The following is a 19,110-nucleotide window of genomic DNA, read 5'->3' on the forward strand; positions in this document are numbered from 1 at the left end:
TGGGTGGCAGCCGGACCCTTCCTTGGCTCCGTGCTGCCCCGCTCGCTTCGCCGCTGCCTCTCCCCACTCTCCCGCGGCAAGTTTCTCCTCAGCCGCAGGCTGAAGGGCCGTCCGGTGGTGCTCGGAGCTGCCCCTCCTCCCGCTCCCCCTCTGCCCCCCATCGCTTGCCCTCTCCCGCCCCTCCCACGCTGCCGGAACGTCAACGGGAATTTCCACCCAGGAAGTGCGGTGGGCCGGGGGGCAGGCGGGGGCGGAGGCCGCGCAGGCCGGTGCCGCTCGGCTGCCCTCGCCAACGGGCTCGCGGTGGGGCGGGCAGACGGGAGGGCGAGAGGGAGGGAACGAAGGAGAGAGGGAGGAGGGAAAGTCCGCGCGGAGCTGGGGCGCGGGCGGCGCCGGCGGCGTCACGCCGGTTACATGGCGCGGCTCTGAGGGACTCGCGGCGCCGAGGGACTCACTAGCGGCAGACGAGGACGAGGCGCCGCCAGCCCTTCCGTGCCCCGGTGAGCCTCAGGCAGCCTCTGACCCCGGTGCTCTCTGCCTTCTTCCTCGCCTTGCCCTCACTTCGGCTTCTTTGCCGCTGGCTGCGCTCCCTCCGTCCTGTGCCGCCGCGGCCCGACATGAAGCGAGTGTGGGGTGGGAGCGAGCAACTGCATCCTGCCTGAGCTGGGTCGTGGGGAGCGCTCTGGGGAGCAAGGTGTCTCCCGGAGGAGAGATTGACCGCCAGAAAGCGTGGCGCCGGGCAGCCGCTCGGCCGTGACCTCGGCTAGGGTGTGGACCGAGCTGCCGCCGGAGCGCCGGGAGCGGCCGCAGCGGGGTTCGCCTGCGCTTGCTGGGGCAGCTGCCGCGAGTGCAGGGGGTGGAAGGCAGGCAGGCAGGCGGTCGTTGTCGTGTGGCGGGGCTCTGTGGGTCGTGCGGGTACCGGCCCTGCCAGCGGGGTGACTGGGGAAGCCGGGAAGCGGACACGGTTTCTTCCCAGCGCCGAGTTTCTGGAAAGGGCGATTCCGCCTCCTTGTTGCACTGTTGGTGCAGGAAATGCCTCACGCCTTTTCTGTGATTTATCTATTTTAAGCACGTAGTAGGCTTTTCTGCTGCTGTGTGAGGAGACTTCCTAACTACGAAAGGGTGTCTGTGAAGGGCTGTCATGTAAAGCGAAAGAACTTTGAAACCCCAGCTTTGTTACGGTGCTCGTAGGCAAAGGGGGTGCTGCTTCTTACGCTAGTGGTTTCGCAGATGACATCTGTGCTTACTTAACCCGAGACACGGCTTGGAGTGGCTGCTGTTGCGTAGTCGTCGGCTGGCCTTGAAAATACAGGGGGGTTTACCATGCAAAGCTGGGTTTGCTGCTGACAGCTTTGGGTGCTCTTGTCTTGGGTGAGGCTTGCGGAGTGTCACAAGTAGTATAAGTAAAGGCTACTTTAAAGGTAGTAAATAGTGAGGTTTTTAAGGGTAACTTTATACTAAGTAGTGAGAACTTTACCTTTTCATCATGGCGAGGAGTATTATTAGACTGACTGCTCTGTTAGATTTGACCTTAAATCCAAGAATATTCAGCTTTTCGTCACTGCAATTATTTGTTTACCTATTGACGCTTTCTGCTTTAAGGGTAACTTTGATAAGGAAGCACTATGAAGTTATTTTGTGTAAACATAAAATGGGCTATGATTTCTGAACTATAGTAGAGATGAGCTATGTATTATTTGGCAATTATAATAATGCAGTGTACTGCTATGTAATTTAATTTAAATAAGTAAACGTGAGTGCCTGAAAGCATTTGCAGAATAAGCCTTTATAGGCAAGTGATCATCTGCTGCATTTCAACTTCCTGTTCCAAAATCTTTGCTAAAGAATAACATTTCAAAGAATATACAGATTATTTTTTTGTAGTTTTAAAGTGATGATTGTATTTGGTGTGTTCTGTGCTTCCACAGTCCTCTCTTCATTTATTTTGTGCCCAGGGAAAATCAGTACCAAGCAGATGAATTCTCTGCCATGCTCTTGTGCCTTACATGCTGTAAGGTGCTTACACCATCACTGTCAAGCTCACAGCACAGGGTTGAAAATACAGCACTTTGTTTTTATTGACATCCAGAGTCTCTGTGCTACGTACTGCAAAGTATCAACTTTTGACATGGTATTTCAGCCAAAGCATTTTTGATTTTTTCAGAAGAGAACATATCTGCCCCTTCTAGGAAAGCATTAAACAAGATGTCATTCTAAGACGTCATCCTGTCTGCGATGTTTTGTAATCTACAGGAAAGACTACAGTCTAATTGAGAAAACGAAAGAGGAAAAAGCAGCCCGTAACTATCCAGATGCAGATCCTCTGTTGTGTAAACTTCCCTGGCTTAAGAATTTAACTGAGAGTTATGCTGAAATATTACTGTGGGGATCTTACCAGAGTGTGGAGATTTCAGGGAAACTCAGTGCTGAAATGCACAAGATCTCTTAAATAACGTAATCTGAAATACTAAACAGAAGGGGAAAAGCCTTTTTCTTTCCACCCTTTGTCCATTTTTTAAAGGAAGATACGTCAATCAGTGTTAGAGTCATAAAAGAAGTTTATTTTCTCATGCGAGTAATGAATATACTTTTAAGTAGAGCTAAGGCTGTAAAAACTGAGCACAGCTTTGTATCACTTTGTCATGTTGTGTGTTTTTTTTAAGGATAATGTTGTAGGAGATAAACTTCATACCGGTGTTAAGTTAGTTCAGTCAGCACCTTGGCAATGTTTTTGTGTTATATATTTTGAAATCAGAAGATTGTGGTGGGGCAAAAAAAAAATGTTGTGGAGGAGAGAACACGGAAATCTTGGCCAAGGGCAAGAGGGTAGAAAGCATGCAGTGATACTTCATTTATACTCACATTCAAAAACTGGCTGCTTCATTTATTGAAAAACAGTAATTTAATTGCTGCTCATTTACTACGTATTTGACTTTTAAAACGAGTTTTAATAATAAATTTAAACTCTTTCATTGAGATAGCATCATGTGAATTCAGTAATGGATTGCTACAAATAATTATCACTGAAGCAGATTTGCAGACTAATAGATTTTTGTGGTGTCATGGAAACAGTGCTCTTCTTTTCATCACTGCCTTTTCCCAAAATCTTCCCTTGCCACTGTCACATAAATGCATGCAAACTCCAGGAGTAAGTGGCTAGGAATTCATGTCATTGTGCATTTCATTGCAGAGCGTGGAAGGACAGGAACCAAGTTTCAAGGCCCTCACTATGAAGGATACTCTGTGGTGACTAGAAAAGTTAGGGTTCAGGTCTTGCTCAAAAGATAAATCAATACAAAATGTTTTGAAGTTTCAAAGGTAGAGTGAAAGACATTTCTTTTTACTAACTTAGAGTGGGCTTTCTGATGTAGCTAGTGATGAGCAAGTTCTGCAGCCTTTGGAGATTCTGGTTAACTATTCTGTGTTTTCAGAGACTACTTCAAAATGTATTTGTTAAAATCATCTTGTCTTTCAGTGCTGTAAATATCTGCCAACTCTAAATTCAGAAGTGTTAATCTTAAAGAAAAATGTTACTCACTTCCCTAAGCAACTAATGGAAATTGTAGAGTTAAACTTTTTTTCCCCAGCATGTTGATAGTTTTTCTTTGATTGTCAGACGGAAAATAACACAGCTATTATAAAGCAAAAAGGATGCTTTATAATGAGAATTTCAGGCAAACATTCTTGTTACAAATTCCTGGTCTTGGTCATTTTTAGCTCTGACACAGGTATTTTAGACATGGAAGTTGTAATTTGATGATGTCCTTTAAATAAGCTGTGAGCCTTTCATTAAGTTGTATGTTGATAAGGTCATAATTATGATTGCCATTTGCTGTGCCCTTAGGTCAGTCAGGCACTAATTTTGCATCTAATTTTGAGCATAGAAATAATTCAATGAATCTTCTTCAGTGCTTTCATTTAAACATATGTTTTGCCAAAGTACTGTTGACTGTTTCAGAAGTCAAGCCTTAAAGATGTTTCAAATTGTTCTAGTCTCCAGGTTAAATCCTTTGTTCAGGATTTAGGTGGAGCTGACAGGCCATGTGTGGGGAGGAAGCTACTGTTGCTGCTACTAGCAATTTTCCCCCCTTTCAACTTTTATGTTATTTTGAAAAGCACTGCCAGATATAATTTTTTCTTAATTTAAAATACAGAATTAACTAAACTGAAATACTTCTGTATCTCATTGCATCCTTCAAGCAAACTGTACTGTTACAGATGGATCAAGAGCAAAGCAGGTCTGAGTTATGTGGTGCTGGGGTTTTTTGTTTATTTGTTTCTTTTAAAGATCATATTCCTTGCTATCTGTTTAGACACTTATGGACAGATTTTAACACAGAGATGAAGTAAAAACAGAGTGAACAGATGCTTTTTGAGTCTTGGTTAGGTTACTGTAGAAAATAGGCTGCTGAAATTGTACTATTTACTGTTTATGGGTTTTTTTAAAAAGCCTTAGTAACCACTTTGCACCTGTACATTTGAATCCTAGGGTGTAACTGCAGCAGTGCTAGACTTGGTTTCTACCTGTTTGTATCCACTTACTGGTATTATTTAATTGACCATTTCTGTCATGTTGCTCTCAGTGGCTGTTCAAAACCAAAAGGACACTGAGAATCCCTTAGCTCATGTTTGTGTTTGCAGTGGTAACAACCCTTGCTGTTTTATGAGCCCTCTTCTGCTGCCATTGTTCATGAAGTGAGGGAGTGCTGTCTTCAGTAAGACCCCGGATCCCTTGTGGAAGTACCTGGTGGTACAACAAACCTTATGTGAACTGGACTTCTGAAATCTTGGGTTTGCTTCTTGGCTTCTCAGAAACTGTTCTTCCCCACCTCCCCCTCCCCTCCTCAAAATGAAAAGGTTTGCTGTTTAATATTGATGATTCATTATACCTGCGGCTTACAGAATGGGTATGTGTGGCTTTTTAAGTTAAAATTTTACTTTGATGAACAACTTTTTATGAACTAGAACTATTTCTAAAGAACATTCAGTAATTTTTTTTTTATCTGTAGGAAAAAATAACAGTATTTTAACATGATATTCAGGTTAGTTCAAGTAGAATTGCCACTCTATGTGCTAAATACAGTGTAGTTACTGGAGTTGTTCTGCTGTGTTGAACCTGTGTTTTTTACATGAACTTAGCATTATTCACATACAGGAGTATGTTTGCTATCTATTTGAATACTGTTTATTCCGTTGGTTTAATTTGCTTTGAATGTGTTTTAATAAAAACATTTGATTCCAGCAATATCTTGGAAAAACTATTTGTCTTTATGGCATTGTAGTGTTTCCTCTTGTCATATTAGTTCACTACTTTGACATTTGGAGAAGGAATAAAGCATCCAAAAATTGTGTTTGTAAAGATACTTAATAAAATAACCATTCAGGTAGTTCAGTAACTCTTTACCAAGTGAATTTCCTCATGATATGACTTTTTCTTCAAAGTTATAGTTTTGTGGTGTAATAAATTAGAGCCTAGATTACCTACTGTAAATCTGCACCCAGAAATTCTGATTCAGAGCATCACAATTCTACAATCTTTTTAATACTTGTAATTGTTTTCATTTCCTAAACATCTTGTAGTTTGTATGCTGTTGTCCAATAATGCATCTGCTCATGACTGAAAATATATGAAAATTTCAACTTTAAAAGTTTTCTAATCTTAAAAATGCACAGAAAGAACTCCTAGGTCCCACCCAACAGGAAATAATAAGCAGAGTTCATTAATAACAAGAAGAGGCAATTTGTGTTGTTGTATTAGGAAAAACAAACAGTGTCATTCGGGGTTATGTAGTGTTATTGCAGGTGCAACAGTCTAAGTGTGAGAACAAGTCTGCAGAAGAAAGTAGTATCTTCTTTAGCAGTTCCTCTCTGGACGAACCTTTTCTCACTTGTATACTTGAGAAATTATACTCAGATCTTTATTCAGAGATTACACGTCTCTGGTAGCTGAAGGAAAGTAAAAAATATGACTTCTGTATGCAGCTTTTGCAGAAATTAAGCATTGTTGAGTTTTATACTGAGAATACAGTTTACTTAGAACAACATCCCCCTGCATCCCTAGGCATTGAAGTCATAGATGGGGGAAAAAGAATAATAGTGAATTCTTAACATTTAAAGGCAAACTTCAAATTTCAAGTCAGTTTCATTACCAAGTTAAAATCCCCTTAAAAACACCCCTGTAGTTAATGGGGCTCCTTGTCAACTTCAGTGAGTTAGCAATCACCTCGCATGGTTTTTAAAATGCTTTCTTTCCTGTTTGTGCTGGAGATCTATGCTAATAATGTGAGTGAAAGCATGCATGAAATTCCCTTAATATTTTGGTTCTGTTCACTTAGTGTATTTTAAAATACTACAACTGTTTATCACCTCTTACTTTGGATAATTCAGGGATCTGCTGTCTGCAGCACATCTTTTTATTTTATTTTAAAAAGAAAATGTATGACTTCAGAAACAAGTATAATTTATTAAAATGGATGCAATTGAAATAGTAGTTGAGAACAATATAAATAAAATAACCATTAGTAAAACCTCTTCTGTGTTAAGATTTTGCTTGGTTAGTATTTGGGAGGGGGATGTATCTCCTTCTCCTTTCCCTAATCTCCTTCTCCAGAAAGCTTTCTTCTGCAGCAGCTTCATTAGTGGCAACAGTAGTGGAAGTACAAGGTGCTGGTAGCTAACTCCTTTCAGAGTTTAATTGTGTAGACCTGCTTTAAGCAGGTTTGGACAGTGTATGTTCAAAATGCCAGCAACTGTTTGGAATCCTGCCTGTGCAGTATTCCCAGTGTTGTTTATATTGCTTGTAACAAAAAATAAAATGTATTTCTCTTCAGAAAACAATCTTTTATCGAAACTTCAAAATTTAAAGTGATTAGAAGGACATGCACACTTTCCATGTAACATCTATAGGTTCATGACCTAACATCAGTGTCCTCTGAAGTGTCGGAAGACCAAAGCCTGTATATAAGCGTGGCTTGCTATTTTGTGCGGAGTTAGAAAATAGCAGTTCTCAGGCTTCTTTTTTTCCCCTCCATGTGCTTCTCTAAAAATATATTCTATGCCAAAAGGTTTTTGCCCTGGAGCTGTACTCCCAGTATTTTTGGAAAATAATTGGGCTACAAGAGAAATGAAGTGAAGGATGAAGTTGAGAGGAGGTGTACAAAGCTGAAGTGAAAAGGCTAGGCAGTGAAAAGAATGGGTAACATTCTGACTTCAGGGGCACTGCCTAAACAACTTGGATTATCTCTCTGTTGTGTCAGAGCAGCCAGTCCTGTCCTCTAGCCAAAAAAGTCTCGGCAGCTCTTCTCCGGCCTCCAGCCCTTACCCAGCAACTCACAATGTCTCTTGCACAATACGTTTCCCAGCATCTGCGTGTGGGAAATGCTGATCTGTGTAGCAGTTGTCTCTATACCGATATAGATTATGTTTTGCAAAGGGTGGAAAAGTGAGGCTCAAGGATGGCTAGTTGCCACTAAAAAGTAAATAGTAATAATAAACAATACCAGGTAAAATGCTTTGTAGAGACTGTAAATGCAAGTTTCTGTTTCTACCTCAATATTTCATAGCTGCTACAGGATTTCAGACAATTTGGTGCTGACCCTAAAAACAGAGTTCTCTGCAGTCAGGTAATCTGCCATGTGTTATAGCCCTGATGTAGCAAAAACCTTACAATATATAACACACAAATGTCTTTGCCTTTCATCCTTATTCTTCTCTATTTTTAATAAGCAAAATAAACAGGCTAAGAGCATAATCACAGTGAATTTCATTACTTTCATTCAGTGTTGAGTTAAAGAAGTTTATTTTTAACAGGTAAATTCCAGTGAAAGCCAAGTTAAAGAGAAAAAACACTCTGCTAAAAAACTTGCAGTAAGAACTGTGCTTTCAGTAGTGATAGCAAGTCAGCTGAAGTGTAATAGTTGCATTTCTTACACTGAGGCTTGCTTTCTGAATCTTAGCCTTGAAAGGTGAAATCTGATTTCAGGTGAAATTTGATTTCATCAAATGATCAAGATAAACAGAAATGAGAATTCTTATTCCTGAATGGGAGCATGCCTACATTAATTATGTTGTTTCTGTTTTAAATGCATGAACTTTTGAAAGCTTTAAAACAAATACTCAGAATACAATAAATGAACTCATGTTCTTCCAGCTATGCCTATTTGTACATGGTATTATTTGGGTATTAAGGAGCGGTGGTAATGCAACCAGCCTTGGTTTGTTGGTGCAACCCCATCCTGTGCAATATACATGTATGCATAGATCTGGTGGGTTTTTTCTTTTTCTTCCTTTTTCTTTTTTTTTTTTTTGTTTAACGTTTTTCACAATGGCAAGTGGCCTGCTGTGAGAAGAAAGGAGTACTGCATACATACAAGCATCATGTAGACACACTCACGGTCCCTCAGTAGGCACAGCTCTGTGGTTTTGGACAAGTTAGGCTGGTTTTTATGTTATTGCAGTAAGAACTAAGTGACTTTCCTTCACCCACCTTTGAATTTTCACACTAAAAAATACAGTGAATTGAAATGTCTAATTTTCTGTACCCATTATCTGGAAGACTTTAGATAATCTCCAGGGTGGAGACTGTCACGCGTGGTCATGGTCTGCAGGTGTAGGGGTATTTTTTACTGTAGATACAAGTTTACAGTACTGTTTGTGGGAATTGGAGATTATGTGGGAAGCAGACATACATAGTAACACAAACTTCCACAGTTACAGAATTATGAAATGGTTAGGTTTGGAAAGGACCTTAGGATCATCCAGTTCCAATCCCCACAAAACAATTTTAATCTGTAAAGTGAAAGGTGCTTTTGACTTGACTTCTCTAAGATGCATATAGCATCAAATATTGCATAAATAAAAACAATCTCTGCTCCAAAATGCAGCTTGTGTAAGGAGGGAATGAACAAAGCTACTTGTGGTAGATGCTAATCTTAGCACTTAATGCATATAGGAAAGATGTTTAGAAACTCAAGCAATTATAAGGGAAGAGGCCAATTAAAAATCATATGCTAGGGTCTGTTTTTCTACAGATGTCTCTTTAGGTTTTGATCATGTTATTGATTCTCTGGATTTGCCTCAGTTTTCTCATAACAGGAGGAAACTTTGGGTTTTGTAAACTAAACAAGTCCTAAGGAAACAAATTCTATTTTGGAGGTCGGGTTCACAGAACATTTTATTGGTTTTGAAAGAGGACAGAACATACAGTGAAACCAAGAGTGTTTTCAGTTTTCACTTAGAGGGGTCATATTAAGCAGCTGGGTTAATTTTTGTCTAGGCCCTGAAAAGGCAATCAAGCGTCAGTTTACAAAGGCATGTTTGCACATCTAAATTATCATGTGTTTCTAATAAATTGGCTTAGCATTCAAGCCTGAGAAAATGTCTTTAATCTTTCCCCCAAACACTGCAGCTGACTGTTGAGCACAAAAGATGTCAAGAGACACCTGTGGTTTTGGTGTGAGAGAAATTGTGTTTAATACCTGGTTAGAAATTCATTAGCATGCACCTACAGCAGCTGAGTAGTATGTCAGTAGTCATCTTTAATAATTGCTGTTTCGCCGTCTTGATATCAGCTTTCTGACTGATGCAGTGGACAGAAATTACCATTGTGATCAGGTGAAACTGAAGGGCTCATTCAGGTAGACATGGATGTTACTTCAGGGTGGATTATAATTCTTATTTCAAAGTACTTTAAATGAAAGCTTTTCAGAAATACTGCCTCTATGGTATTTTTGCAGTGTGTTGAAGTTGTGTTGTAGAACTCTATACGTGACCGGGAAGCATAGCAGGTGTGAGAACTACCCCTGTCCCACAGAGTTCTGCCGGACTGACTATCATGCAGTCCAAGAAACTGGAATAGGGCAAAGAGTAGAACTTGCTGTTAAATTTATCCTGTTGGACTTACAGAAGAAGCTGTGAGAGGCTTTGTTTGAAAGTTTTGCAAGGAAGCATGGGTTTGGCAAACAGGCAGGTGGGCAGATGCTGTTCATATCAGCTCCTTGGATTTTTTGTTTGTTTGATTTTTCTACAGAAACACATTTACCATGTCACATCTGGGTGCTTCGGGTACTTTAGAACACAGTTTTGTACATGTGACTCATGAAATAATAAGTGATTAAATATGAGACATCATAAATCAAGGCCTTTAGGACCAGTTTTTATTTTGCTTCTGTGGAAGAAATCTGGCATTTGCACTCACTTGTGAGTGCAAATCAGTATGCATCAGCAGGGTGGGTATTTTCTGATGCCTCCTAAGAAAATAGTGGCTGCTGAGGTCTTCAGATTGTTTTCTGTAATATCTACATCTTTACTGGGAAGTGCTTGCCAAAAACTAAATGGCAGTTATTTCAGTAACCTGTCAATTGGTAATGAGGGTTATTTTCTTTCTATGGAACAGAATGGCAAATAAAAACATTTTAGTAAAGTTTGTTATATGTTCAAGGTTTTGTTATGCCTTGTATGTTGACTTTTTTTCCATAAAGATTGATAATAACAATAGCAAAATATTGACTAAACTAATGCTTTGTAGGATATGTCTCAGAGATAATGTGACTGACTGGCATTTTTTAATATTGCTGAAGTCCTGATAGAGATATATATACTTCATCACCTAATATATATATATATATATCTTTCTCACGGATGGCTTGAAGCATGGGTGGATGCTTGTTATTGTGTTTACTTATTTTCGGCTGAAACCAGTTATTTTCTATTTGCTCAAATACTGCAAATAAATATGACCCAGTAAATATTCCTCTCTAAAACTGAATTAAAACAGGTGAATGTTTTTATTTTCTAGATTAAAAAATAACTTTATCCTTATGGACCTCTTTTTCCTGGAACCTGTCTGGGTGTTAAGTGTCTCCTGTTTCTCCATTTTAGATTTTCTTTCATTTTCTACTTGTGTGGGATGGATGGTTATCTGTTGTCTTTGGCACTTGTTAGCAAGCTGAGTTAAACCTCTGTTAAAGTCAAGTATCTGAGTATTCCAAGTTTCTTTTTACTATTTGCCTTTCTAGTTTCTGTAGAAGGTACACTGTGACTCAGTTTTTCTTTACCGGTTTGCTGATGACTTGCCACTCTCAGTTTTCACTGTTCACTTTGCTTTGCTGGAAAACATGGCTCATGTTCATGGTATTGTGGTGGAATGTGAGGGCCAGTGACATGTTTCTGTCTTCTATTAGATATTAACCTTACTTAAAGTGTCTGCCTGCATGCAGATCAGAGTTTCTTGACATAGTCACTAGTTACTTCCAGATGTTCCTTGGTGAACCTTTTTTAGTAAGATCAACGTAAGTGAAATTGTAATTCTTTCAATAGCATCAACATGAAAGGAAATAGCACTAATCTTTTGTAGTAGACCTAATAAATTCCTAGCGAAATTTCCTCCTGGCAAAAGTTTCCCAGTGTTCAGCATTTACATGTAGACTTGTGAGAGAGGGTTAGGTATGCTGTACATCCGTAATTGTCATTGTCAGCACTGAGCTGTTGTGGTTGCCAAGCACCTGTGGAACTCTGGAAATAAAGGTGTACGAAATTAGTCAGTGTTTGATAGCTGTTTTTATTTAAAGAAAAAATACTGGATGCTCTTTCTTGGGCATCTTTATCTTTCATTTACTATTACTTCAGAAGAAAACTGTTAGGGTTCATTCATGAATGCTCAGTCTTTTTAGTGTATAAAAACACAGAGACCTGCATTTGCTAAGCCATGGTAATGACTTTGCTGGAAGTCTAATGGCAGAGCAGAGACAGAAACAAATTAATTCCTGATTTTAAGAAATTGTTACTTCAGGATTTTGGCTGTAATTTTTAGTTGCTTTGGAAGCAGACAACGGAAAATCCTAGCTGTAGCCTCCCCTGTCATTAGCTTGCCTTTTGCAAATTATAAGGAATTGAAGGGTAATTTAGAAATTGTTACTGTGAGTAAAATAAGGGTCAGAGATAGGGCTTTTAATTCATAGAGTCATAGAATGTTTTGGTTCGGAAGGAACGTTAAAGATCACCCAGTTCCAACCCCTGGCTGTGGGCAGGGACACCTTCCACTAGACCAGGTTGCTCAAAACTCCATGCAACCTGGCCTTGAACACTGCCAGGGATGGGGCAGCCACAGCTTCTCTGGGCAACCTGTGTCAGTGCCTCAGCACCCTCACAGTGAAGAATTTTTTTCATCATGTCTGATCTAAAGGTACTGGTGTACATTGGGTGAAAAAAAAAAAGAAAAAAAACAAAATAGAATGTTCTGATCATGTTTTTTTTTGTGTTTCAGGAGTTAAAATGGCAGGAGAAGATTCCTATATTATGGGAGTGTCTGATCCCCAAGTAAGTGGGTTTGTGTATTTTCAGTATCCTTGCATTTTCTCCCGGCTGTCTGTTCTAGATTCGTCTCATATCGCCCTGTCATTTCCTAGGCTTTACAACATGGAGACATAAAAGCATTGTAGTTACTGGCAGAAGTGAGATTTGGGGCAACCTAGGGTTTTTTTTCTCTAAGGCATTTTTATGTCACCTGCAGCTTTGCCACTGGTGAAACGCTGAAATGAAAAGGAAAGCTAGGCCTGCTGAAAGAAGCAATTGAAAAAATACTAATTTTTATGCCCTGCCTGTCTGTGACACTTGCTCTGAAATTTATTCTGTGGTTTCTTTATAGTCTATCTGAAGATAAAGTCCCTTAGGCCCTAAATGGCCCCTTTGTATGATTTTTTTTTTTTGCGAAATTTTCATTGACACTGAGGACTGAAATGTTCATTTGCTCACCCAGCTCAGAAGGCCAAGCTCTTCAGAAGCTCTTTCCTGATCTCTTAGCTCGTTTCATTATTAATTTGAATTATGAAATTGGTGTTTGAATGGAAAGCTTGAGATAATTTCTACTCAGTTTCCAAAAAGAAACTATTTTCTCCCTTATGCTTGCTGCACTTTTGAAGAAGATAGATTTATACTATGAGTTAAGACATGTCAGAGTTCAAAAAACAAACAAGCTCCCAAACTTTAACCTGGTTATATACTGTTTTCTTGCATTAGAGCTTGTAAATATATTTACATAAGGAATGTAGACTGATGGAGTTTAATCACAAAAGTGAAAATGAAAACTTGCAGGGTTTCACCAATGCATTGAGCAAAGACATCTAGGGTCACATTTTCAGAATGTACTGTATAAGCTCTTTTAAATGGATAGTTGTCTGCACATGTAAGCAAAATGCATACTTAGAAACTGCACTGAGCTCAGTGCGGTCTCGTGATACTGGTGGAACTTGGTCAGTACTATCAGCTTTGTTTGCACTGCTGTTGCCAACAAAAATATAATTCATATAAAATGTTTGTGTGCTGCACGGGTGTGTTTGCAATCTCAATGTTTGCAGAGAACTTTAAAATACTTTGCTGATAGATGTTTTATAAAATTATGTGTATATGTAGTAATGAAGAATGTATTTTATTTTGGCATAGATGTTTACAATGGATCAGTTCATGGGAATGAATGCATTATTTAATAATACAAATTACATCACGCCGGACTTGCCACTACGAACAGGTATGAACCACTGCTGTTTGATTGCGCTATTGTCCTGCTGTTTCTTTCAGTTATTTTTTTGTGGAATTCTTTTCAGAGGCTTTTCTGTTTCCACTCTTGTATTTCATAATGTGAGACAGACCCCAAGGTTGTTAACTAGGCTTTTTATTACATCCTTATGCATCTCTTTCTTGCCCTCAGGAAAGTTTCAAAAGTAAATCAAATCTGATTTTATTTTGGCTTGTACATAAAGTGAAAGTTTCAATTGGCTAAATGGTTTGAGTGACCAAAATGCTTTGTGTGACCTGTTTCTAGGCATCCTTTGTGACCTACATGTTTGTATTGCCAAATGCAGCATAGACTTTATTTTTGATTTTGACTGGTGTTTCATATGTTGTAATAATTCTTAAGATACTTGGTTTTCACTAATAACATGTAGAATATATTCAACTTCCTGTATCATTTGAATCTGTTTTTCCTTTTCAGTGACTTGTCTGTTTCCTGTAAAGTGGCAATCTGGTATTAAAGGGACCTGACAATTTCCTGAATAATAAGATAAATTTAGAAGTTCAGAGTCAAATTTTGCAACCAATCGCTGCAAATAAATAAATACTATTCTGCAGAGGTCTGATATGCAGTTCTTCTTCCAGTATGGTTTCACAACAGTTGTACCAAATAGAAGTGTGTTATAACTCAGCCAATAGCTTGATCAGCCTTGATCTGGTTTTGGTTATTAAATTTCTTTATAAGTATTAAATGTAGAAAACTCTTTTTTTTCTGCACAGTTTTATTAGAATAGCTGATAGGAAAGGAGGAAGGAAATAAAAATTTATTTAATATGTGAGTTTTTTTCTCAACATATATATCTCCAATAATATACCTACAGCATAGCTATTAATGTCTTTTAACATGACAACTTTTTGATTTTGACCTGTTTGTTGTATCAGGGTGTAGCTGGTATCTTCCGTATTGCAGATTGCTGCTTTTTTGTTGTTGTTGAAAATGCAAATCACGTTTTTGCAGTATTTCATACACTGGCATACATACATTGTCAGCAGCGAAGGTGTGATGGGTAAAATGAAATAAGAAATTAGCTTTTAATTCATAGGTAAAGTAACAAGTGCCTATTTAAAAAGAAAAATTAAGGCATGCTTATTGCTTCAGTATTTCCTGGTTTAAACAACACTTCAGTTTTCTTCACTGAATAGTAGCAAGAAAGGATCAAGAAACATATGGTACAGATAATTCTGTATCAAGATAAAATGTTCTGATGAGCTAAGCTCTTGAGAAATACGGAGAAGCATCCAACAAATTAATGTTGTAATCATTTGTGATGTGTTTTTATTAATGCAGATAAAATTGTTCAGTAAGATTTGTCTGTGTAGGATTAAAGGGTTTGTGCATTGTATGCTAAGGGTCGGGGGCTTTTTTGCTGTTCTCCCAGAGTTTCTGTGGAACAATTAAGATTATTGGAATTTTCATTTCCCCATAATGATCTCTTACATGTGCCTTTTAAGCTTTCTCTGTACTCCTCATGCCAAACTCATTCCATACAAATTATTCAGAGATATAAAGCTGATTTTCAGATATCTCTGTCCTGTCTGAACTAGAAAACAGCTGTTTTTAAAACCATGTGGGGGAGTCAAGAATTCACTGAGTTCTGCAGTCACAGAAAATTCTTACTGGCCTAAGCCTAGCTCTATTCTTAATTTGCAGAGTAGTTCAGAAAAGGCCATTTTTTTAGTGGCACTGCTCTTGTATACAGCTGCGCCATATGAGGTACAAAATGGTATTTAATAAAGGATTATGGATTTCAGGTTTTCACAAACAAAAAGTTAACCATAGGTTTAAGTAAGGGTTATCATTTCACTGGGATCTGTTGATGCCATAGTGATTTTGTTTCTTGAGTAGTATCACTGTAATGCTTACTTCTTCTCCTGCTTGAGACTATGTTGTGTTAATTACTATGGACTAGTTCTTCAGTTATAAGGTAGTAAAAGAACTTGCATATTATGCTTTAGTTGTTTCCAGGCAGGAACTAATGATTCCTTTTTACACAGCAAGGCCAGTTAAAAAATTCTCATGGGGCTTTCCAAAAGTACTTCCAGCTGGGATATGGAGAGGGTAAAATAAGTGTTCCAGAAAGGATTTTTCTCTAGGACAGATAGATGATTTAAAAAGAAAGAACTGAAGACGTTAACTGTGCCTCATCATTTGGTGTAATACCTACATCTTTCAGTCTGCACATTTGTAAATGCACAATGTCAGACTGCATTGGCAGACAGGTTTAATATATAACTGTAGATTGCGGTATCATGCCAGTGTAGCTGAATCAACAAATAGCTGGGGAATTTGGGGACTTTCTGATGATAGATGTTCTGCTATTATGTTAACATTTACAGTAACGGTAGAAGACCTTTGAGACTTTCTCAATGAGGTTGTCAGTGCTCAAGGGTCTTTGCTTGCTTCTTTTTCTCTCTCGTGTGTCAGTTTTGAGTGAAAATTTGACTTTTATCTCTAAAGCTGTAGTAGGTAGTTATGTGACTCAAGTTCTACATTTATATCTAATTCTAGGAAGAGAAGTAGTTTGTGTTTTTGGTGACCAAAAGATGTATTTATAACAAGTGCAGTAACAGTGCAAACTACAGGACAGAGCTGTGTGTTTAAAACATCACCACCAACAAAGACAGTACGTTATGATGTCATCTACCCCTTTGACTCATTAGGAAGTATCCTGCCTTTGAGAGTGAGGTACTAGTACTCGTTGGCATCTGGGATGGAGTGAGCGTTACTCATGGCATGTATTTTAGGCTATGTAAAAGCAGATATGCATCAGTGTGATGTCCACTATGGAGTGGAGGGACAAAGTGATGCCTTAAATTGGAGAGGAAATGGGCAGAGCTCTGAGCAAAGTGTTTTATAAATTTGTGTGTTTCTTACTTCCTCTGGTTCAAGGCCACATACAACCCTCTGTGTGTGTGTACAACAATCTGTGTGCCAGTTAGAGGTGGTTTAGGGAACTGATTAATTGTTTGGGGAGGTAGGGGTTCTGGTCTAAATAGCTGTTGGCATTAAGGTGTTGTGGTTTTGAACCTGTGAACTTGAAGCAGGACTATCAGAAGCTGAACAGTGTTGCCTGGAGGCAATTGAAATTAGTTTTCTGGTATTTCTTTAACTGCCTCTGCCCAACCTTCTGTGTTGCTGTTGGGAAATGAGAAGGAAGGGCATGTGGGCAAAAAAGAAGGCACTTAGAAAAAACTTTGTTTCATGTTTTTTCACAGAGGTAATGTTAGAGGTTCAAGGAAGCCTGGCCATCGCCACAAGTTAGATGAGTGTTCATTTTCCCTGTCCCATAGCACTGGCCCTAATCCTTAGAAGCATGAGCAGACTTGCATATTGCATCTGGTGTTTTCTCTAGATCTGTGCTTGTATTTTGAAGAGTAAATGGAAGAGAGAGGTTGCAGCTCATGAGCTGCTTGCTTTAAACATCATTCTCTGAACACTGAAATGCTGAGATGCAAGAGAGTGTTCCTGTGCCGGTGAATCTCTGAAGAGGAGGACATACAAATGTTATTGTAGGCCTTCAGGAAGGATAAGACACCAGTGAGATGTCTGTTCTGGGGGACCCACTGACAGAAGGTGAGGGGGAGCTTGACCACAGGTACTTGCAGGTGAAATGCAAATGGCTTCAAGTACTAGGTAAGCAGTTAGATAAAGGGCCCCACTGGTCCTACAGTTCTGGAAGGGGTATCCCACTAACATTACAAGACACCTGCTTTCTTGACTTTGCTATCATGGGAAGAAGGAACCAAAAGGTAGCCTAAAATGGGTGCTCCTTTGCGAACTGTGTGTGCTGCAGGGTGAGGCCTGTCAAGAGGAAGAAAGAATGTAAGTGGTAGGAGTGTAAAGATACAGGAGGGCCTCTGACTCAGGCAGGAAGGGAAATGAAGAAATGTAGCAGTTGAAGATGTGGGGAAGTCAGACTGTGACGCAGGCTGCAGGGGAGGCAGTGGAATGCGAGTCAGTCTCTGGCAACCAAGGAGAGAAGACAGAAAAGGAAGCACTTGAAGCATACCCAGGATGAGGCAGCCTGCACTAATCCTCCTCCAGGCTGGAGGACTGCATGTTTTAGTTGCAGTTCTTAACTCTTATGGCTGCAGCAGTGCCGGGCAAGTCAAGAGGAGTGCTCATGTCAAAACTTGGCTCTTGGCTACAGTGAGTGTCCTCTCTGTATAGAGGCCAGCTCCACGTCTGTATGCTGCTTCAGCCCCTCTGCAGGGCAAAAGTAGAACTTAAGCCACACATCAAGCAGTGTTCCTTCTTGTGGTTATTTAACACTTAAGAGGGGGCTGCTCATTAAATGAGAACTTGAAGCAAGCAACTTTCAAGACTAGAACAGGAGTGTAAAAGATTGTCACAAATCCTGTCATTACTGGTCCCTTTGACAAGGTGTACATCTTCAGTTTTCTGCTGTCTGTCCACTTAAACCAGACATGCCTACTAATAAAAGTGACATACTAAGATCTTCCCTGTGCAGAGAGCTGGACATCTTTTATTTTCCCTTTGGGAAAGGGTGAGAGAGAGAAGGAAGGAATCACATGTAGCTGATGTTAAGCTATCTGTCCAATGTAATTCTGGGAGGTATTCAGAATTTAGTGAAGACAGCTGTATGAGACCTTGCACTAAGTGACCAGCAGGTCGAAGGAAGTTCTTGCACCTCTGCTCTGCTCTTGTGAGACCCCACTTGGAATTTTGTGTACAGTTCTGGTGACCTCAACAAAGAAGGGCATGGAGATATTGGAGCAAGTCCAGAGGAGGGCCACAAGGGTGATCAGGGGGCTGAAGCGCCTCCTGTATGAAGACAGGCTGAGAAAGTTGGGGCTGTTCAGCCTGGAGAAGAGAAGGCTGCGTGGAGACCTCATAGCAGCCTTCCAGTATCTGAAAGGGGCTTACAGGGGTACTGAAGAGGGACTCTTCATTAGGGACTGTAGTGACAGGAGAAGGACTAATGGGTTGAAATTTAAACAGGGGAAGTTCAGGTTAGATCTAAGGAAGAAGCTCTTTATTGTGAGGGTGTTGTACTGGAACAGGTTGCCCAGTGAAGCTGTGAGTGCTCCATCTCTGACAGTGTTCAAGGCTGAGTTGGACAGAGACTTGGGCGGCATCGTCCGGTGTGAGGTGTGCCTTCCCATGGCAGGGGGTGTTGGAAGTAGGTGATCTTAAGGTCCTTTCCAGTCATAATCATTCTATGGTCCTATGATTCTGTGATTCTAAGTAAAGTCCTTTTTATAGTCCAAGTAATATGCTGTTGATACTTGAAAGTTACCTTGAATATTGCTGGCTTATTTTTAAGTCGTATTTCAGATGTAATTAAATGTCTTGCATTAGAGTGCTTTCTCTGTACTGTTTCAGTTGGTATACCAGATAATCACTTTAGTCATTGTAAGAAAGGCAGTGTTTAGTCACCAGACCCAAAGGTTAAAATAAATCTTAACAAAGCTTTGTTTTAAATACATTGGTATACGATTCATGATAATGGATTGATAATAGCAGATATCTAATTTGCCTTTGGACATTTACACTGCACATTTTTTGTACTTTCCTAGTAT

The 19,110-nt window shown here is 39.7% G+C and overlaps 1 protein-coding gene across 2 annotated transcripts in view; it reads left to right on the forward strand.

Moving 5' to 3' along the window:
- Nucleotides 1-363: 363 nt before the first annotated feature.
- The window catches only part of NFKB1 (nuclear factor kappa B subunit 1), a 64,449-nt gene continuing 45,702 nt past the window's right edge, over nt 364-19,110 (forward strand). The window contains exons 1-3 of one of the 2 annotated variants that reach the window (XM_034064533.1): nt 364-500; nt 12,263-12,315; nt 13,438-13,522. In XM_034064533.1, the coding sequence (XP_033920424.1) occupies nt 12,271-12,315; nt 13,438-13,522 (130 nt within the window). In that variant the 5' untranslated portion in view covers nt 364-500; nt 12,263-12,270. The remainder of the gene's footprint in view (nt 501-12,262; nt 12,316-13,437; nt 13,523-19,110) is intronic. The other variant, XM_031048598.2, reaches the window with a different exon arrangement.

Source organism: Melopsittacus undulatus, chromosome 7 (assembly GCF_012275295.1).
Source record: "Melopsittacus undulatus isolate bMelUnd1 chromosome 7, bMelUnd1.mat.Z, whole genome shotgun sequence".
Taxonomy (NCBI): domain Eukaryota; kingdom Metazoa; phylum Chordata; class Aves; order Psittaciformes; family Psittaculidae; genus Melopsittacus; species Melopsittacus undulatus.